The sequence below is a fragment of the Ceratotherium simum genome, chromosome 2, assembly GCF_057802395.1.
Source record: "Ceratotherium simum simum isolate JZ-2026a chromosome 2, ASM5780239v1, whole genome shotgun sequence".
In the NCBI taxonomy this organism is placed as follows: Eukaryota; Metazoa; Chordata; class Mammalia; order Perissodactyla; family Rhinocerotidae; genus Ceratotherium; species Ceratotherium simum.
Window position 1 is genome coordinate 40,327,968 of NC_141901.1, and position 21,839 is coordinate 40,349,806.

The 21,839-nt window shown below is 56.5% G+C and overlaps 1 protein-coding gene and 1 long non-coding RNA gene across 2 annotated transcripts; one reads left to right on the top strand and one right to left on the bottom strand.

Annotated features, from left to right (window-relative positions):
* Positions 1-1,870: 1,870 nt before the first annotated feature.
* On the bottom strand, positions 1,871-9,544 carry LOC147917920 (uncharacterized). Its single transcript, XR_015554762.1, has 4 exons — positions 9,450-9,544; positions 8,696-8,814; positions 7,948-8,070; positions 1,871-3,602 (listed from the first exon to the last, which is right to left on the bottom strand). It is a non-coding gene; the product is annotated as an uncharacterized LOC147917920 (long non-coding RNA).
* A 1,188-nt stretch (positions 9,545-10,732) lies between these two features.
* NES (nestin) lies at positions 10,733-19,947 on the top strand. Its single transcript, XM_087441616.1, has 4 exons — positions 10,733-11,647; positions 12,753-12,877; positions 14,669-14,742; positions 14,997-19,947. The coding sequence occupies exons 1-4, from the start codon at positions 10,865-10,867 to the stop codon at positions 19,454-19,456; spliced, it is 5,442 nt and encodes a 1,813-aa protein (XP_087297742.1). The 5' UTR covers positions 10,733-10,864; the 3' UTR covers positions 19,457-19,947.
* The last annotated feature ends 1,892 nt before the right edge of the window (positions 19,948-21,839 follow it).

Sequence of the window (21,839 nt, forward strand, 5' to 3'; positions counted from 1 at the left end):
TGGGCTGGGCTCTTCCCAGGCAGCGGCAGAAACCTGGCAGGCTGACAGCACCCCTGCCCCCAGCCTGGGCAGCCAAAATCTCTCCTCTTCAGGCACCCTCCCCACACTAGCCCCTTCCTCACCATCTCTCCCCGCTGTCCAGTGCCACCTTCCTTCGGCCCCTGGGCAGACCCCATGCTGTCTACTCTTAGCCTCCCTCGATTCAGGGTGTGCTTTGTAGCTCTTACAGAAGGACGGCACCTGGAGAGGAGCCCCCTTCCTCTCTGTCTAGCTCCAGCCCCTAGGAAGTGCCTGCTATGTCTAACCCCCTTCTCCTCCAATCACACGTGGACCCTCTTGAGTGCCTTGCCCAGCCCCACTCCTGCTAGAAGAAAAGTCCTCAGAATAGTCCATAGGAGGCAGGGTCCCTCTCTTGGCTTTTTCCCTGGGTATTCCAGAAGCCAAGTCCCTCTCCTCCCATCCCCACTCCTGTTTCCCATCAGATGGGCATTTGCCTGAACCACCTCTGCCCTCTTCCCCCGGGCTCCCCACAGGGCTGACAATCGCTCACCCACAGCAAGGTAGGCCCCTTGCCCAGGCACTGGCACAGAAGGAGGTAGGGGGAGACGGGGTGGACCCCACTTAACCCCGGCCCCTGGTCTCCTCTTGAACCATCATTCATTTCCCATGACATTCTAGTCCCTCTCCCATCCATCGGCACTGTAGCCCCCCACTCCTCCAACCAGAAGGGACGTTAAAAGGTCATCTCCTCCATTCTTCTGCCTCCTCCTCAAATGTCTGCCTGACCTCTGCCCCTGCCCAGCACTCCAGAAACCTCAGACTGCTCCTGGTTCCTGTCCCAGCCTGCCATAGGGTTGGCCAGCTTCTCCCAACTGCCCCCAGGGATACAGCCACTTGCAGGGGGCATGGGAGATCACAAAGCGGAGGACGGAGATTCTGGCAGCCATCAGGGGAGATCTGGGGGCGTCAACTTCCACCCCCACCCCTTGAGGTGAGCAGGTGTGTCAGGCCAGGCTGGGATTCAAGCTGGTGACTCAGGCTGGAGCGGCCTGACAGCCGCACAGTCCTCAGCAACAAGCCCTCCCTCCCAGCGCCCTGAAGTGGAATCTTAGAAGCTGGGAATTCTAGAACCAGAGAACAGAGTCTCAGAAGGAAGGGCACTCAGGGATCATGCCTCTCCTTTGAGAGGAAACTGAGGACCAGAAAGGGGTGTGGCCCGCTTGAGGGGGGGTCACTCAGGCAGCAAGGAAGTCATTGGAAACATGGGAGTGTACTGCTTGGGTTCAGTACAAACCAGCTTGGTCCCAACAGGTGTCACCTGGACCCCTCTTGGACATCCTTCTCTCCAGCGAAGGGAGTGGGTTCTTCAGTGCGGGGAGAGATGTTAGTCTTTTCCGTCGTCCATCTTCCTCTCTCACCCTGGAGTGGGGCAAGGATATGCCCCTCACGTTTCCTCTCTCCTCTCCTTCTGGGCTGCAGATTATGAGGCCAGGACACGTGTGGGGCCCTTCAGGCTCAGGTGGGGGATTATGGGCTAAGGTTTCAGCAGGAGCCTAAGAGCAGGGGGATCCTGGGGAGGGAGAGCCACCCTCAGCCCACCTAGTGATGTGCCTGAGTATAAAGAGACCCAAGGGCCAGGTCATCCCCCACATGGGTCACACCGGGCACAGGTATCATCACTGATTTCAGGGGTGCCTGAAAGGCAGGACCGAGGCCCAGGCCCGGCTTTGGGCAGAATGGCAGCGTTTATTCCCTCAACGAACGTGTACAGAGCATCAACTATGTGCCGACACCGTGGTGAGCAGGACCAATGCCATCCCTGACACAAGAGTTGTCATCTGTCCTTCCAGCCGTTGAGGAAATAGTCCCTGAGCTCCCACTATGTGTCATTCCCGCCCCTCCCTTCCCCATCAGTTCCAGAGCCAGGGCAGGCCCTCCGCAGCGAGCTCTGTGGGACAGGTGCGGAGGAGGGCCCTCTCTTGCAGCGCCAGCCTCCACCATCCTCAGGCTGTCCCGGCCTCGGCTCCAGCCCCTTTTCCTCACAGCTGTGTGGAGAGGCTAAATCTCGCAGGGAAACTTTCCTGTAATTGTCCTTCTGTCTTAGCCCCTGACTCAGAAATCAGCCTAGGAACTGTGGAAACACAGAGGCAGAAAGGTGATGTCATCCTGTTCAGCAGCCTGTCTCAGGGCAAGAACACGGGCCAGGCCACAATCCAGCTGAGGCCTAGGACTTAACAGAGGAGAGATTCCACCCTCCCACAACCCTCTCTGGATCAGTCCTTCCCATTGTCCCATTTCTCCAGGGAAGTCCTTCCTGAGGGCTAACTTAAGTGCCTCCTGCTGTAGCTTCAGCTCCACACAGGGATGGAACCCAGAGGACAGGCTCCTTTCCTCAAGCGGCTTCAGGGACTGCGCAGGGGAGCAGTGTGGGCACAACCAGGTGGGGACACTTTCTCCACTTCTCTCACCTTTCTTTTCTTTTTCTCTTCTCCACCCCTCATTCTCTTTGCTTCCCTCCTCTCTCCTCAGTCCCCCACTCCAGCTCCTGGCTGGGAGCCAGCATTGTTCCTGCCCGGCTCCCCGCTCCCCTCCTCCCTCCCTCCCTGCCCACTCCAGCCAGCCCACGGGGCACCAGCCTCCCCTCCGCCCTGCTAAGCAGTAGCCCAGGCTGGGGGGCAGGGGGGGAGGAGACCATTCTGGTCCCATCCTCGGCTTTCTCATCATTCTGCCCTTCTAGTCTCCACTGATGGCCTCCACCCTCACATAGGAGGCTGAGGAGCTTGGGTTACTCAGGGCCCCTGGTTATTTTTAATGCCACCAGCTCAGAAGATAAATATACCTTCCCTCTCCCCACAGCTGCCCTGGACAGACCAACACCCCTTCCAGATTCCCTCCTTCTCCCACCATTCATCCAATCTCCTCAGACTTGACTCTTCTCCAAGGCCGCCTTCTCATCTTCCCTCCTAGTGGGTCCCCCTCGACACTGGACTCCCAGCAGGAAGATAGCTTGACCCCCGAATCCCAGAGATGAGGTGGGAGGTGACGGGGTGTCCTGGCTCCACCTAGTACCTTCCTGAGACGTCACACCCCGCAAAGGGCTCAGGTGAGAGCTGTCCCCCTCGGACAGCCTGGGCTGGGGCAGGACTCAGAAAGACCCGAGGAGGAGGCACTGGACAGGAGTCCCTCCTGCAGGTTGATCTGCCTCCTGGGCCCCCACCTGGGCCCTGGGGCCCCTCTCCTGCTTGGCCAGGGGCGGGGCTGGTGGTCGAGAGCCCACTGCCTCTCCCTCTCCCTTATCCCACTCCACTTCTGTTGGATCCCACAATGTGGGCAAGTTCTTCCTGGAATTAACTTCCAGGCCTCATGCTTTGGCCCAAAGAATCCTCTGGCAATAGTTCAGGGCAGGAACTGCAGGTCTCCAGGGAAGACAGAAGGGCGACCCTGGGATCAAGACGGATTGTTGTTCATTCCTAGATTGTTGGAGTCCCCAGGATTGAAGAAGCCACCAAGGTCCTCTAGGACAGATCCCAGAAGGAATCACCCTGGAGTGGTTAGCTGGTCTGTGCTCCAATAACAGGGCGCTCGCTCCCTCTGGTGGCAGCCTGCTCCAGGACAGAAACAAACCTTGTGACCATCTCCTTTGTCTGGGCTGCATCTGGGCCCTACAGTTTCCACCCATCAGGCCCGGTTCTGCTTCCTGGATCCACACAAGAAGAATCCGGTCCCTTTTACCCAACAGCCCTCCAGACACTTAAGATGACCCCACCCTCTGTATTTATTTTGAAATATTTCATGTACTCTATCAATAAAGAATTCTATTACACACAGTGGTGTACCTCTCCATCCAGCTTGCATCCCTTTCCTCCTCTCCAGAGGGAACTTCTGTCCTCTCCTTTATTTTTATCACTATTTTCCCGTTCAAAAATATTTTTACTACATATGTAAGTATCTCCAAATAACATATTGTTTTGCAGGGTTTTGAAGCTCTATAGAAACGGCGTCTGCTGTGCGTGTTTTACTGCAGCTTGCTTTTCCTTCTCAACATGATGTTCGTGAGGTTCATCCACGTTGATGCGTTTCCACAGTTATATTGGATGAACACACCTCACGGTTGTGAAAAATTTAAAAACCTGCCTGTAGCAAGACAATGTGGAGCAATGGGAACTCTGTGCACTCTGGAGAGTAAACTGGTACGCCCACTTTAGAAAAACGATGTGGCATTATCCAGTGGAGTTGAAGACGTACATTGCCTCGGACCAGCAATTCTCTCCCAGACGGCGCCTGAGAGAAAGGCACGCACCTGTGCACCAGGAGCCCTGGCACAAATGTTCACAGCGGCCTGGGAGGTCACAACCCAAACACCTCCACCTCGCACACTCATTTCCTCATTTCACAAACCTTCACTGAGCTCCTGTTGAGGAGCAGGTGCTGGGAACTTGGACAGGACAGACCCAGTCCCTGCCCTCAGAGGTGAGCTCTCTGTGCTCAGGCAGGTGGGTGTTACTGTCCCCATTTTATAGATAAGCAAGCTGAGACTCAGAGAGGTTGAGTCTCTCCAGGACTCAAACTCAGAGCCTGTGCTCGTAACAGCCTTGCTACACTGCTTCCCAGTGCCTGGTCCTTCAACGGGCACACTATGGTGTGTCTGTGCCCTTCTTCCATGGGTGCTCAGAGCAAACTCGGCCCTGGGGTGTGGTCAGACCAGCGTGGGGTTAGACAGTCAGTCAGCAAACACCTGATGGGAGCTCAGTGTGGAGAGGGCATTGAAGTATTGCCAAACACAGACGTCCCCTCTGGCTTCTTCCCTGGTATCCCAGCCCAGCCCCACCCCAGCCCCTAACCCCAGCTCCAGTCCAGCCCCAGCTGGCCTGCAGTTCTCCTCTGTCCACTTCTCCCCAAAACTGGATGGGTGGCTGGTGGTGGCATAGAAAGACTCGATTTTACCCAAGGGAGAGGGTTTGCGTCCAGAGTTGGTCACCTCCTGGCTCCATGTGGCCTAAGATGTCCCTGAGTGAGACGCTAGGAGAAGCATGAGGGACGGTAGAGGTTAAAGACTTCCCTCCCTGTCCTCTGTGACTCATCCTCTGACTCCCCCCATCATCACCTTCTTTCCCAGAGAGAGGGAGGTGCAGGCTGAGTCAGAACTCTGAGTTCAAGTTCTCGCTGTGTGATCTTGGACAGGTTACTTAACCTCTCTGAGTCATTTCCTCAGGTAGAAAACCATGGATGATAATGATACTAATATTACCTGCCTCACCATGTAAATCTTAACAGTTTTTAAAAATCTAGTTTCCCGGGAAATAAAGCTTTTCTTGAGGCAATAGCGGCTCCTGGTGGCCATATCCCAAGGCAACCCCTTTCTACTTTCTGCAGGGTGGGGACCTGGACTGAGTCAGAAGGGGAGCAGGCTGCTTCTCTGCAAGTTGCTCATCAAAACCACAGATCCAGAGGGCAGAAGGGAACAGCTCATAGGTCCGTACCCATACCCTCTCTCACTGAACGACCTCGTCTATGCTCAAGGCCCTCCCTTATCCACCCCACTCGCACATCATCCTTCTAAATCTGACCCCAGCCTGAGCCCCAGCCCTGCATATCCGGCATTGGCTGCACATTCTCCCATGCCACCATCCCTCCCCGTCCCTAGGGCCAAGCCACACATGTGGGAGTCTTCCCTGTCCACTCCCTCCATCCTCTGGAACTGCTACATTCTAAATATCCTTACATCTCTTCCCTCCTCTCCACCCCTAGGTTTGGGTCTCATCACCTCGAACCTTGATGGTGGCAACTGCCTCCTGACTGGCCACCCTGCCTGTCCCCTCCCCCACCCCAACCCTCCACAGTGATCTTTCTAAGATGCAGCTCTCCCCAGGTTATCCTCCCATTGAAGGTAAAACCCTTCGACATCTCCTCGCTGCAAAGGCCCAAATGTAACCATATTGTCCCCTCCGTTGACCTCCCCTTGTTCATCATGCCTCTCTACCCGGAGCACACTCTGTGGCTCCCCGTCTGTCCGCAACAGTCCCACAGGCTCCCTGGGGACGGGGCTCCATATTAGTCATCTTTGATTCCTTCACAACATTTATTTGGTGCCTACTGTGCACCTGGCATTCAATAGGTGCTTAATAAATATTATTTGAATAAATTAATGAAGAAACCATGAGCCAGAGGGGTGACTTGAATAGTCCAAGGCTGCACAGAGAGACAGGGCTCTTCGTGCAATGCTTTCCCACCCCGCCGTGCCGTCCCTCAAGCCCTCCGCCCAGCACAGAGAATGGGGAGCCACCTGCCCTGCTGTGGATGTGCGGGAAAGGAGGAGGCAGCCAAGCCAGCCCCCTCATCCCTCCAGCAGGGAGAGGAGAAAATGAGGAGAGAAGGAGCCTTTCCGCCTCCCAGTGCCAGCCCCGGCTCCAAGGCTCTGTCATGTGCATGGGGAAAAGCAGGAAGGGAAGGCAGAGTCCAGCCAGTACCCAAAGCTCTCAGGGCAAAGCCAGACCTCCCAGGAGGGGTGCCTGGGCCCTCTCCCTGCTCTGCTGATCACTTCCTGCACCAGCTCTCTCTCTCTCTCTCTACTTCGCCAGATCTCTTCTACAGAGCTTCTCAGAGTGGTTGTCCCTCCTACCATCTTGTCTCCATCCTGCTCACTTCCTTCTTCCCATCTCTTTTCTTGTTGTCACAAGACTTGTGGCTCCTTGCTGACCTTCCCCCTTGCACACACATCCAGCAGGACCCATCCAGCTGGGGAGTGGAGGGGAAGAGAGAAGGTGAACAGGGAGATAAAGGGAGGGGCTAAGTTAAGGATGGAGTGACAAGACAAGAGTGACCTGCTGGCCCCTGCCCCAACCCCTGCATTATGAGGCAAAGAAGGTGGGGGATAATGGAGGTGACAAAAATGGAAGTTTCAGATGTCTCTGCCTGCCACCCACAACAGTTCTGTGCATCTTCCTGGCCTGCCCCTTAATGACATTCTGGCAGACCCTTTTGAGGCTTCTTTCTCCTCTGCAGGAGGGTGGAGGAAACAGGAGAGTGCCCCTTGCTAGTGCCACAGTCTGCCTCCCTCAGAGGCGGACATCCCTCGGGGGGTGGTGCCCAAGGCTTGCTGCCCCATGGGGGCTCCTTCCACGGAGTCCCCTTGGCCCACAGAACCTCACCTGTCCCTCTCTGTGGCCCTTCTATGCCCGGTATCTCTCTCCAGGGTCTGTCTCCCCTGCTCGGTGAGGCCCAGAGGGCAGATGTGCAAGCCCCCTGCCCTAAAGGACGGCTGTCTCGGACTGGGACACCAGTGGGTCCTCCAGACAGACCCTTAACCTTGAGGAGTCATTCCCTAGGAAGTCTGCACCCACTCGCCTTGCCGGGCCTCAGCCTTCCCTCTGAGTGGGGGGGAAACCACAGCCTGCCCTCCAGGACTGGCCACCCCGTGCTCTAGTGCACTGCATGCACCCTCTTCGCACTCGGCCTGTCTTCTCTCCAGCAGACTTGGGCAGGGGTGAGGCTTTCTGAAGGGTCTGGCAACTTTCTTTAGGATGTATGTGGTACTCAGAGGCTATTATTTTTAATTTTGGAACATAGCTTAAGTCCTGAGACATGAGTTGATTCAGAAAGTCTTCATCAGGGGCTGGCCCCGTGGCCTAGTGGTTAAGTTCAGAGCACTCCACTTAAGTGGCCTGGATTCAGTTCCCAGGCGTGGACCTACACTACTCGTTGGCAGCCATGCTGTGGCGGCGACCCACATAGAAAAGAGAGGGAGATGGGCACAGATGTTAGCTCAGGGTGAATCTTCCTCAGCAAAAAAAAAAAAAGAAAGTCTTCATTAAACATTATTCCAACTTCCTCTGGGATTGACTCCAACCCATCAAGGTCTCTCTTAAAATATGGTGTCCTCCAGGGGTGGAGGGCAATGGGAATGTCACCACCTCTGATCTGGACACCTTCTATCTGCTAACCACTTACCTCCTTCCTCCTTTTTTTAGGCTGCCACTTCACAGTGTTGGTTTGCAAGAACCTTGTGGTCCACTAAAACCCCCAGGTTTTCTTCACTAGATATGCTGTATTCTTCATGCTTCCCTTTTTATGCTGTTGGGTTTTTTTAAAAAAACCAAAAGCAGAATTTTACATATATCCCTATTAAATGTCATCCTTTTCATTTTTTTCTATTCTGTCAAAATCTAACTCTCAGTTCTTGCATAGTCTGTAGATTTAATAATACAGCTTCTACATTTTCATTCAAGTCTTTAATAAAAACTTGTAGTAGTGAGGACCAAGGACAGAACCTCGCCGGGCAGCCCCCAGAGCCCTCCTCAGCTCACTCAAGGACATCTCTGGGGATGGCTAGTGAACTGTGCATCCACCACTGTAGGATCACGTAGCCTGTGTGTCCTGGGCCCAGGGACACAAGAAGTGTAGCCAAAGGCCTCACAAAAATCCCAGTCATCCAATGCAAGCCCCAGGGAAAGAGAGGCGGCCACTTGGCCCACCGTGTGCCCAATGAGTGCCTGCTGGCCTCCTTGGAGGGCCTCATTTTCCTCAATATCTGATTGCTTCAAATATCGGTTAGCTTTTTAGAATCTGTTGATCATTAATGCAGCTCCCCCAGGCTGTGGTTGCGGGAACCCACTTTCTCCTGCCTTAGGAAAATCAACACCACACTCTTCTCCCACATTCTAGACCATCTCTGTTCCCCATGACCCTCAAAACTTACCGAGAGTGGTTCACAGGAGGAGAGTTTGCTCCAGCTTAATGGCTGTCATGGTGATGGTCCTCAAAAAGGCTTGTACAAAGACTTCCCCGTACTTCGTTTTGCTTGATCCTCAGAACAAACTTATGGGGATGGGTAAGTATTAACCTTCTTTACCAAACAGGTAAACTGAGGCTCACTTAGAGAAATTATGTGACTTGCTGACAGCCATTCAGCTAGAAAGTACAAAAGTCAGACCACGTGCTCTTTGCATGAAGCACGGTGCCAAATGGCTCCCCTCTGGGGGAGAGTAAGGGGCCCAGGAGAGAAATTCCCCACCCCAATGCCACCTCACTTCTCCAGGGGACCCCCTCAAGGATCCCAGAAGACCTCAAGTATTCAGCATCTCTCTCCCCACATCCAGAAAGTGAAAGAGAAGGGAGAGACCCCAAGTCAGCTCTCCTGGACACAGCTCTTGGGAGCTCCCAGCCCAAACCAAACAGCAGGATTTGCGAGGTAATGTGAGGATAGAGAATTCTCAGCCTCCCCGTCTGCACTAATTCTCAGTCAATCCCCCCACTCCACGCCCGCTGGCCCCTCCATGGCCTCCATTCCAAATATTGAGAGCGAATTCCAAAGTCCACTTGGCCTGGGGACAGGGACGGGGGTGGACGGGTGGCCTCCTGGTCATTATATATATATGTAAAACTCTGTCCATTTCCCTCCTCTCTGTGGACACCTCGGGAGCTAAGTATTGTAATAATCTTATTACGCTTACCTCCACCACCAGACTATGAGTGCCCATCACTGTTGCTCTCACATCACCAAACTCTGAGCTTCTCCAGGGCTGGGACAGAGTGCTGACACACAGCAGGTGCTCAGTTCACACCTGTAGAGACAAATTGGATTTAAGTGAGCAGAAATTCCTTCCCCAAAGAGCCCCTCAGTCTCATTATCCCTGACTCTCCCCGTCTGGCCCCTCTTCCCCTCACTCTACATACCCCAAATCCTACCCATCTGTCACTACCCAGCTCCAAGGACGCCCCTCTTCCAGAAGGCCATCCCAGCTACTCTCACCCTCAGTGAGCTCTTCGCTTCCTGAACCGTAGAACCTTCAGAGGGCATATTGAGGATTCAATCAGATAATGTAAGTGAAATGTCAGATCGTGATTTGGCGCATCAGGAAGACTCAACAATTGGGGCTGGTTGTGATAAAGTGAAGTGCTGCCTCTTTTTTCTGTTGTCTCTTCTTGGCCTGGCCTGTAAACCACCAGGTGGGGCCCTCTGACAAAAAATTCCTGACAGCGAAGACCGGATGGGGCGCCCTTCTCTGAGAGCTGGGGGAGGCCCTGGATTATCCAAAGTGAGTATGTGAACCCAGGTAGGAAGAGCGGTAGGAAGGATGGAGATGAATAGTGGGGAAAACATCCTTTCGCCTGACCTCTCTGTTTCCTGATGGAGACAGGCAATAGGGTGTGTGTGTGTGCGCGTGTGCGCCCGCGCTCCCGCGCGCTGTCTCTCCCAATATGACATATTTGTTCTTTTTGTTTTCCAAGTAGTGTCTTTCTAACAGACCCTTCTTTCCGTATTTCAGGAGGGTGAGCATCTGCTACTTACAAAAATCATGGCCACATCTATCTTTTCAGCAGCCCCAGGAGATTTCCATCATTGCTCCCATTTTATGGATGAAGAAACTGAGTCTTAGAGCAATTCAGTAAGTAATACCTCTCTTGGGTGTGCTGAGTAACTGAAACTCGCACCCCCTCCCAGGCTCAGAAACCCCGGCACCCCCTCCACAGGCTCGGTTCTGTGCATAGCCTCCTTTTATTAGGGGGTGTGACCTTCATGGCCTCTTTCCTCAGAAAGCCACCACCATCAGGTCGGATTCTCTAGGCATGGCTTCTCTTTTCGTTCCAATCTCCAGCACACCGGGGCGCAGGGACAGAGGCTGCCGCCGCTTCTCTGAACTCTAAGGGGTTAAGGCCTGGGTCCCGCCCCTTTTCCCGCCAGGCTGGCGGGAGTATGAATAGCCTCGCTCCCACTCCCGACTCCCAGTCGCTCTGGCTGCGCCTCGCCCCGCCCCGTCATTGTCCCAATCGGTCTCCTTTTCTCTTTCGTCCTAAAAGCTTTGAGAGCCGCTGGCTTCTCCCAGTGCCCCGCGTCTCTCCACCTTCGGTGGGTCAGACGAGCAAGATGGAGGGCTGCCTGGGGGAGGAATCTTTTCAGATGTGGGAGCTCAACAGGCGCCTAGAGGCCTACCTGGCCCGGGTCAAGGCGCTAGAGGAGCAGAATGAGCTGCTCAGCGCGGAGCTCGGGGGGCTCCGAGCACGGTCCGGGGACACGTCCTGGCGTGCCCGTGCAGACGACGAGCTGGCAGCCCTGCGAGCCCTCGTCGACCAGCGCTGGCGGGAGAAGCACGCGGCCGAGGTGGCGCGCGACAACCTGGCGGAAGAGGTGGAGGGCGTGGCCGGCCGATGCCAGCAGCAGCGGCTGGCCCGGGAGCGGATGGCGGAGGAGGTGGCCCGCAGCCGGCGCGCGGTCGAGGCCGAGAAATGCGCCCAGGCCTGGCTGAGCACCCAGGCGGTGGAGCTGGAGCGCGAGCTGGAGGCTCTGCGTGCGGCGCACGAGGAGGAGCGCGCCGGCCTGAATGCGCAGGCTGCCTGTGCGCCCCGCTGCCCCGCACCGCCCCGCGGGCCCCCCGCCCCGGCCCCCGAGGTGGAGGAGCTGGCGCGGCGGCTGGGCGAGGCGTGGCGCGGGGCAGTGCGCGGCTACCACGAGCGCGTGGCGCAAATGGAGACGTCGCTGGGCCAGGCCCGCGAGCGTCTGGGCCGTGCGGTGCAGGGCGCCCGCGAGGGTCGTCTGGAGCTGCAGCAGCTCCAGGCGGAGCGCGGTGGCCTCCAGGAGCGCAGGGTAGCACTGGAGCAGAGGTTGGAGGACCGCTGGCAGGAGCGGCTGCAGGCCACTGAAAAGTTTCAGGTGAGGAGGTCGGAGGGCCTGGGTGAGATAAGGCTTGGGGAAGTCCCTATGGGCCTCAGAGACCTTCTGGCAAAGAGAGTGGGAAGTGGGGGATGGTGGCTGCCGATTCAGGGGCCTCTTCCTAGAATACCCATAGCCGGTGCCAGAGCCCTAGACTTTCACAACTCCGTCTCGGGTAGGGTGGGAATGATGGAGGTTCAGAGCCCTCTCAAAGCACCCCCCTGGAAGGGCAGACAGGCCCAAGACCATTGCAGCAGCCTCCTCCCTCTCCGGATGGCACCTTTTCACAGTGATGGCGCCTAGGCCCCTCCCTAGGCTCTGCTCTCACTGGGAGATGCCCAGGACTCTCCCCCTCAGAGCTGAGTCTGATGGTATGGCCGCTCAGAGTCTCCAAGTTCCTAACAGCCCCCCTCCCCCTCACAGGAGGGGATGAGGGGCCCTGGATTAGTAGCCACCAGCCCTTCTTTCATGGCATGGCTTCTCTGCTCCCCGACCACATTCCAGAGGCCTGGGACAGCTGCTCCCCCTCTCACTGTGCAGAAGTGACCAGCAGCTGAGAAAACAGCCTCCTGCCTGGGCCAGACAGAGGTCTCACCATGGCCACCTCCCCACCCCTCCTCTCAGAAGAGAAAGATTCCAGAACATGTGGGAAGTGGAGGGGGTGGGGGCCTGGTGTGAGGAGCAAGAGACAGCAATTGGGACCAAGACTGTTTGGTTTCTAGTCCTTCGAGATCCAGGCCTCTTGATTAATTGGTTTTCCTTCTGCTTCCACTGCTTTCCCCTCCTTCTCTCTGTAACCCATCTCCTCTCCTCCCTCACCTCCCCCTTCCTGTGGGAGCTGAATTCCGAGCAGCATGTGCTACCATTTAATCAGCATCCTCAGAAGAGGAGCCAGGCCGTGGGAGAGGGCTGAGAGGGGCCCCTGTGCTCATCTGGGAGGCTCCAGAGGGGGTTCTCTGGGCAGGGAGGGGGTCATGGAGGCAGGAATCTGCTCTACCGAAAAGTCAGGGAGCAGAAGATGCTGCTGCAGCAGCCTAGAGAGATGCAGGTGAGTTAGCAGGAAGGACCCCGCCCCTTCGCTGACTGCCTCTGGTTTGCTCTGCAGCTGGCCATGGAGGCCCTGGAGCAGGAGAAACAGGGCCTGCAGAGCCAGATCGCCCAGGTCCTGGAAGGTCGGCAGCAGTTGGCACACCTCAAGATGTCCCTCAGCCTAGAGGTGGCCACATACAGGTACGGGTTGAACCCGACCCCCGCAGGCACACAGATGCACACTTACACGTTGGGGCAGACACTCCTCAGCTGAAGGGGCCCAGAGCCACGGGTGGTGGCAGCTCTGCCACCACTAGGTTCTGTGACTCTAGGCTGATCCCTTCCACACCAGGACATGTCCCACCTGAGTCCACCTGCTCCCCCATGGGCTCGGGACCAGAGAAGTATCCTGTGCCCAGGAAATCCCCCAGGGAGAGGTGATATTGCTGAGTGGGACGGCCGCGGGAGAGAGGGCTGGACACGTGTGGGGCATCTGCATCCATGCCCTTACCCCAAGGGGCTGAAAAGCCCAGTCTCTGTGTGTGTGCTCACACCACGGGGGTGATGTCCTTGAGCAGTCTCATAAAGGAGGAATTGCAGGTGTGGGATGGTGGCACTGACTTGCATTTGACAAGTCTTCTTGTCTGGAGGATGGGAGATGGGCTGGGTGACGTCCAAGGCCCCTGAATGTCATGGGACCTGACTCCTCTCAAGCCCTAGCACCCTCATCCCGGCCCAGCCCTCTACCAACCACATTCCCTGTTGACTCAGGAAAGGCTGAGACTGAAGAGGTGCTGCTTCTCCGGCTCTGTGGCCTTGGGCCAACACATAGCCTTTTCTGGGAAACTGGCCTGGTTGGCTGAGGCTCCAGTGACGGAGCCTGAGGCAGGGGCTTTGCCACTGTGAAGGGCTGTGTACCCCAAGTCCACAAGGTCGGGGCCAGGGGCGGACAGGCTATGAGGACAGTGCCCCCAGTATCCACAGGCAAACACAGGCAGGGGCCCTGTGACAGGTTCAGGAGGGGAGAGGAGGCAGGACCCAGAGAGGGAAGGTCAGTGAGGATCTAGGGCTGAGGAAGAGAGCAGCTCTGCCTCCATGGAGCACAGAGTCAGAGGGCGTGATGCTGCAGTGGGAGGGACAGAGGTGGGACCATAGAAAGTACTAACCAGACTCAGAGATCATGAAGAAGAGCAGAGAGGAGATATTCAGCATAACTTGTTGAATCGATTGGCCCTCCCCTCCCCTATTGGTCCCCTCCTCCTCAGTTCCTATGGGGAACTGACGCAGGGGCCTGGACACAAAGACCTCCATTGCCCTGAAAGGCTTGGGATCCAGAGTACCTAGAGATCCCAAGATGAAGGCCTTGACCCCCAGTCAAACCACTGAGGGGAAGGCGCTGGGCCGGCTTAACCGCTGGTTTTTGAGGCATGAAAAGGATTTGAAGAGAGGGAGCTGAATTCATTTGCTTTTGTCTGTGACCAGCTCTGGGGGGCCCGGGGGAGGAGGAGGGAACCTATCCCATGGGAACGCCTGAGAATTCCCACTTCCCCTGGGAAGCCCCCTACTCAGACCCTCCAGATGGCGGTGTGGACAAAGGCAGCAATTAGCATGAGAATCGGCCCCCCACACGGAGGATGAGGTCACTGGCCTGGGGGGTGGGGAGGAAGAGACTAGTCTAAGCATGTGTGGGTGTGTGTACACTGTGTCGACTGTGTGGGAATCTGCTTGTGTGTTGGTGAGTCCAGCTGTGTGTCCCAAACAAGTGTGTGATGCTGTGTGACCAAGTGTGTGATATCTGTGGGTACGTGACCGTGTATTTCACGTGCACAGCCAGGTCTGACCCCGCATGTGGCTTCATTGTGATGGTGGTGACCATGTGGAGGACGCCTACAGTGCCAGGATGTGCAGGCTCAGCCCTGGGTTTTCCCCGGCTGGCTTGCCCACAGGCCTGTGGGCAGAGGGCTGACCCAGCTTTTCCTCCCTCATCCCCAGGACCCTTCTAGAGGCTGAGAACTCCCGGCTGCAGACACCTGGCAGCGGTTCCAAGGCTGCCCTCAGCTTGCAGGGTAAGAAGAGGGGCCAGGTTCCCCCGAAACTCTATCCTTCTTTACTCTTCATACCCCAGAGCGATTTCTGTCCTGAGGCACAGTCTGAGTCTTGACTCTGTGGCCCCAACAGCAGTGACTGCACTGCAGCCCAGCCAGAGGGAGGCGGGGCAGGGCCCATGGGCACTCTTGCCAGAAGTGGTCGCTGCTCTGTGGCTTCCCGCCCTGCCCTGCCAGCATATACTGACACTGTTTCTTCCCCTCTGGCTTTCCAGACCCGAAGCTGGAGCTACATTTCCCTGGGACCCCAGAGGGCCGGCGCCTGGGACCTTTGCTCTCTGTCCTGAGCCCGACTCCCCTCTCCTCATCCTTGCCTGATACCCTTGAGACACCTGTGCCAGCCTTTCTGAAGAGACAGGAATTCCTCCAGGCCCGTACCCCCACCTTGGCCAGCACCCCCATCCCACCCACACCTCAGCCTCCCCGCTCTGCTACAGCTGCAGAGATCAGAGCCCAGAATGCCCCTGTCTCCCTGCTCCAGCCACAGGCTGAGAGGCAACAGGCTCCAGAGGCCATGTGGGCTGAAGCCAAGGTGGCTATCCCTGCCAGCATCCTGCCAGGACCAGAGGAGCCTGGGGGCAAGCTGCAAGAGGCCGGTACAGGCCAGATCCCTGAGGATCATGCCTCCTTGGCCCCACCCCTCAGCCCTGACCACCCCAGTTTAGAGGCCAAAGATGGAGAACCCAGTGGGTCTAGAGTGTCCAGCAGATTCCAGGAGGAAGGTGAAGGGCAAATCTGGGGGCTGGCAGAGAAAGAAACAGCCATAGAGGTCAAAGGGGTGAGCAGCTTGCAGCAGGAAACACAGCAAGAAGAAGGGGATCTGGACATGAAGGAAATCCAGGACTCCCAGGGTCCTTTGGAGAAAGAAACAGTGAAGTCTCTGGAAGAGGAGATTCGAGAGCCATTGATGTCTCTGGGAAAACAGAGCCATGAGACACTGAGCTCTCTAGAGAAAGAGAATCAAGAATCTCTGAGATCTTTAGAAGAAGAGAACTTAGAAACATTAAAAAGTCTAGAAAAGGAGAATCAAGAGCCATCAAAGTCTTTAGAAGAAAAGGACATGGAGGTAGTGAGACCTTTGGAAAAAGAGACCCTAGAACTACTTACGCCTATAGGAAAAGACACACAGACATTGCAATCTCTAGAAAAGGAGAATCAAGAACTAATGAGCTCTCTTGAAGATAATCTAGGGACATTTTTGTATCCAGGAGAGGAAAATCAAGAATTAGTGAGGTCTCTAGAAGAGGAGAACTTCGAGTCATTGAGAGGTCTAGAAAAAGAGAATCAAGAGCCACTGAGATCTCAAGAAGTAGAGAACCAAGAGAAATCAAGACCTCTGGCAAAAGAGAATCAAGAGCTACCAAGGTCTCTAGGAGAAGAGGATCAGGAGACATCAAGACTTCTGGAAAAAGAGCATCCTGAGTCCCCGAGGTCTCTAGAAGATGAGAATCAAGAGACCTTGAGACCTCTAGAAAAAGAGAACCAGGAGCCACTGACATCTCTAGAAGATGAGACCCAGGAGACAATGAGACCTCTAGAAAAAGAGCACCAAGAGCTACTGAGGTCTCTAGAAGAAGACGACCAAGAGACAATGAGACCTCTAGAAAAAGAGAACCAGGAGCCACTGACATCTCTAGAAGATGAGACCCAGGAGACAATGAGACCTCTAGAAAAAGAGAACCAAGAGCTACTGAGGTCTCTAGAAGAAGAAGACCAAGAGATAATGAGACCTCTAGAAAAAGAGAACAAGGAGCCACTGAGGTCTCTAGAAGAAGAAGACCAAGAGACAATGAGACCTCTAGAAAAAGAGAACCAGGAGCCACTGAGGTCTCTAGAAGATGAGAATCATGAGACCTTGAGACCTCTAGAAAAAGACAACCAGGAGCCACTGAAGTCTCTAGAAGATGAGACCCAGGAGACAATCAGACCTCTAGAAAAAGACAACCAGGAGCCACTGAAGTCTCTAGAAGATGAGACCCAGGAGATAATCAGACCTCTAGAAAAAGAGAACCAAGAGCCACTGAGGTCTGTAGAAGAAGAAGACCAAGAGACAGTGAGACCTCTAGAAAAAGAGAACAAGGATCCACTGAGGTCTCTAGAAGATGAGAACCAGATGACATTGAGACCTCTAGAAAAAGTGAAACCAGAGCCACTGAAGTCTCTTGGAAAAGACCAGGAGATATTTAGACCTGTTGAAAAAGAGGATCAAGAGTTATTGGGGTCCCTAAAAGAAGGGAGTGTAGAGGCAGTGAGATCTTTAGAAACAGAGAATCTAGAACCACTAAAATCTACAGGACAAGATCTGGAAATGCTGAAATCTCTAGAAACCCAAGAGCCACTGTGGTCTCTAGAGGAAATGAATCAGGGGACAATGAGACCTCTAGAAAAGGAAACTCAAGAACCACTAGAGTCTGTGGAAGAAAACCAAGAGACATTGAGACCCCTAGAAAAGGAAAATCAAGAATCACTGAGATCTCTGGGAGAATGTAACCTAGAGGATTTGAGATCTCCAGAAGAGGTAGACAAGGAAAGTCAAAGGTACCTGGAAGAGGAAGAGAATGTGGAGAAGGGAGAGAATCAGGAGTCCCTGACGTCTGTGGAAGAGGAGGGACAGGAGCTGCCACTGTCTGCAAATTGGCAGGAGTGGGAAGATATGGTGGCGGGGGACCAAGAACTGGATCAGGAAACGCCCCCTGGGAGGGCTGGAGTGGACAGTGAGGATGAGGCAGAGCTAGACCTGAGGGAGCAGGGTGGCTTGGCTGGGAAGGAAGAGTCTGCAGAGCAGGGAGAGCTGCAGCTGACTGCCACAGAGGAGGGGCACCCAGGGAGCCCTGAGCCCAAAAAGCAGAGGGTCCCAGCTGAGGGAGCTGGTAGGGAGGGAGGCACTGAGGGCCTCCAAGACCCTGAAGGGCAGCCAGAGCAGGTGGGGGCCCCAGGCCTCGGAGCTCCCTGGGGAATGTCAGAGGTGATAGAGCCGGTGGTGAAAGATGAGGATGAGGCCCCAAGGGATGGCCGAGCCTCCCCAGAGGTCACCTTGGGGTTAGAGACAGCCTTGGGTGAGTCTGCTGTGGGAACCGAGCGGGGACTGGGGCAGGAGACGGTAGAGCTGGAGGACCCAGGCCACCTGGCTATAGAGGAGGTGATGGAGCCACTCCTGGGCAAGGAAGGTTTGGAAGCAAAGAGGGTGCAGGGCTTGGAAGGGCCTGGAAAGGACCTAGAGGAGGCAGCTACTCTGGAGCCAGAGCTCTCCACACTGCCCAAGAAGAGCAGAGACCCCCTGGAGCCTTCCAGTTGCTGGGAGGAGTCAGAGCCTGAGGCCCCCTGGGAAGCAGAACAGGTGTTCCCTGCTGAGAACTTGTGCCATGATGGAAGTGATATTCCTCAACCCAGGCCCCTGGGGTCAGAGAAAGCAGTGGAGGATGCAAAATTAGTGCTGGGGCCCCCCAGCCCCAGGCCCATTGAGCCCTGGTCACCCACCCCAATCCCTGAAGATGCCCCTGGACCCCAGCCCCTGGCTGAGGGGAGCCAGGAGGCTAGCTGGGAGCTGGAGGGCAGGGCTGTGGCCCTGGGGAAGGTAGAGAGTGAGCAAGAGGAGTTGGGTTCTGGGGGCATCCCCGAGGGCCTCCAGGAGGAGGGGGAGGAGAGCAGAGAAGAGAGTGAGGCTGACGAGCTGGGGGAGACTCTTCCCGACTCTACACCCCTGGGCCTCTACCTCAGGTCCCCTGCTTCCCCCAAGTGGGACCTGGCTGGGGAGCAGAGGCCCTCCCCTCAAGGGGAGATGAGAAAGGAAGGCTGGGATCCTGCTGTCCTGGCCTCTGAGGGCCGTGGGGCCCACCCCTTGGAGGAGGGGGAGGGACATGAGGAGGAGGAATGTGGCCAGGACTCGGACTTGTCGGAGGAATTTGAGGATCTGGGGACTGAGGCTTCTCTCCTTCCTGGGGTCCCTGGGGAGGCAGGGGAACCTCTGGGCCAGGTGCCCCAGCTGCTCCTGGAGCCTGCAGCCTGGGATCGGGATGGGGAGTCGGATGGGTTTGCAGATGAGGAAGAGAGTGGGGAGGAGGGAGAGGAAGAAGACAAAGAGGAAGAGGAGGGGAGGGAGCCAGGGGCTGGGCAGTGGGGCCCAGGGTCCTCTGTTGGCAGCCTCCCGGCCCTGAGTAGCCCTCAGAGAGGGAACCTCCTGGAGTCTGAGACCATGGATGTCAGTGTCCCCTGGGATGATGGCTTGAGGGGCGTGACAGCCGATGCCCCTATGCCTGCCCTGGGGACTGAGTCCCAGGACAGCACTGAGCCCTCAGCCTCAGAGGAGGAGTCTAACCCTGCTCCCTTGGAGAGGGAGGACCAAGTCCCTGGTCCTCTGGAGACCCTCAGTGGAGTGGAGGACACAGGCCCGGGGGTAGGGGACACGCTTGATGTCAATGGCCAGGGCCCCAGCTTGAAGGAGGAGTTGGAGCATGTGAATGGGGGTGTGGTGAACGGGCTGGAGCAGTCTGAGGGAGTAGGGCAGGGGAAACTGGGGGCCCCTGAGGGGGACCGAGGGAGCCCCCTGGAGGAGGAGGAGGGGGGCGCCCTAAAGACCCCTCGGGCAGGGGCTCCTCTTCAACTGGGCCCGGGCCAGTTCCTGAAGTTCAGCCAGAGGGAAGGAGATGGAGATTCCTGGTCCTCAGGGGAGGACTAGAGAAAGAGCGCCTTTCCTGCACTGAGGATGTGCGGGGGGAGATGTCCCTAAGGCCCCTCCCTGCCCAGGGACAGCACCCTTAACTTGTGATCTCTTGATCTGTGGTTTCTGTCCGGGAGGCCTGGCTGGCCAAGGTGAAATGGGATGTGGCAGAGGGACCCGTTCCAAGCATGGAGGCTCCAGGAATGAAAACCAGCCCCTCAGACCCTGCAGAGGGGGACATCCTGCCCACACTGCCCCATCAGGCTCAAGCCAGCTGAGTCTTTATGGACAAGGCTCCCTTTCCCACACCCCCTTTCTCCCATCCCGTCAGCTCCTCCGAGGGGAGAGGGCTCACCAGCCCTGCCCCTCCTCACTGCGCCCTCCTGGGATGTCTGCCCACCGGGTGAGGGTGAGGGGTGCTCCTATGTCCTGACCCCCCGCATTCCTGCCATGCTGTGGCCCTGCCTGGCTCGTCCCTGCCTCAATAAAGTAAAGCCTCTGCCTACGAAGTCTGGATTCTTCTTTCCCCGGTTCAGGGGATGCCTCAGGGCTGGTGCAGGAGCAGAAGAGACAGTGGAGAGATGCGGGGAGGAGGCCAGAGTTGCTGGTGTGGGAGAGGGGCTGCCTTCTGAGGAGAGGAGGACCCGGAAGCCCTCATGGGGGTTACAAGACAGACAGACTAAGGCTGCAGGCAGCAGCGCTGGGGACCTGGGGAGGGCTGCGGGGTGCCACTTGGCTGGGGGACCAGTCCAGGTGACCTCAGCGCCTGCAGAAGCCAGGCCATCATCATCTCTGCCCACAGTGCTGATTACAGGGATTAGGCCTTGGGGCCACCCCCACCTTTGCGTGTCCTTCCCGCTGGCCCCTCAGTGCCGCCAGCATAATAAGCCCCCTTGCCCCCAAATCCAAACAATTGTCTGGCCTGTGATGTCTGCTCCTGCTGGCTGGGTCAGAGCAGGGGGAGGGGAGGGGAGGGGGGCCAGTTCTGCCTTAGTCTGGCTTTGTGGCCTCCGGTCAGCGTTAACCTCTCTGAACCTCAGACTCAGCCAAACAATGAGGGGCGCTGGGCTGGGTGACTTGGGGGCCTCCAGGGCAGGGAGACCAGGAGGAAGGCTAGGGGAAGCTGGAGGGCTGCAGCTTAGATCTTCAGTAGGACTTTCCTCAAGGCCGACGCAGGAGACAGGAACGTGGAGGTGAGGCGGGGGATAAACAAGCTGTCGGGGGTGTGCTGGTCACTGTGCTGTGCTGGTAGTGGGGTTAGACGGGGGGTCCACCCAGCCACGGCTTTTTGCCCTGACACCTCTTCCCAGGAGTTCTTTGGTCCCTGTGTAGGGCGGGGAGGGAGCAGGGGCTCCTGGAGTAGGCGGAGCCTGAAGGCCTTGAAGTCAGGATACCCAAATAGAAACCACTCCCCAGCTCAGCTTGGAGGGAAGGAAGATCTGGCAACACCTCTAAATATCCCCGGTTGGGGGTTGGAGGGGGTGATGACAGGGGCCGCCAAACAAGCGGTCCCCATTTAGAGACAATCCCAAGGCCCAGAGCAGGTTCTTCCTCTCCTCAGGCCCAAGGCCAAGGGCAGGGGAAGATGAGCGGATGGAGCCCCAGCCCCTCTGGACCCTACTCGTCCTCTAGCCAAGAAGGGGTGGACAGGACCCCCCTGACAGAATCTCACTGTCTGCTTCTCTGCCCATGCCTTTCTCCTGCTCCATCTAGGAGTCTCTGTCATGGGCACCCCGGCCCCAACTTCACACACACCCCTGCCCTTGGGGTTCAGGATCCTGTCTCTCCCCACCCTTCTGGCAACCCCAGCCTCCACTCCCTTCCTGTACCCAGTGCTAACAAGGCCCTGTCTGATCCTGCCAGGCTGCCAGGCCTGGGGGCCAGCACATTGACATCCAAGCAAGGAAGGCCTTGGGCTCTCCCTGCCCCTCTAAATAGGACAGAGAGCCCTGTCCTTGATCTCCCCAGGCCCTTGGGCACCCCTTCCTGGGCAAGGGACCAAGGACAGAGGACAAGCCAAGCAGTCCTTCCCTGGGCCCAGGGTCCCATCCTGCCCCACATACCAGGGTCCCTGATTCCCTACAGAGTTAGCCAAACCAGCCGCTTCTGCTAACAATCCCAGGCAGGGGGAGGGATGTGAGGTCTTTCTGAAAGGGGGTATGCAGTGGGAGGCGTGTTTTCTTTGGCAGTGGTAGTCTGTCTAGGCAGCAAGAGAAATGAAGGTTAGATAGTAACAGGGACATTCCTGGTGGTGATAATAGGAGCGAGTGTCATTTTTCACCAATATTTACTGCGCACTCTATGCCATGTGCCTTGCAGGGGCTGGGGATCCAGGGTTCCTTGCTCAGGGAGCTTTACTTTCTAGTTGAACACGGGCTTCTGAGTGGAAGTCATCCTCAAA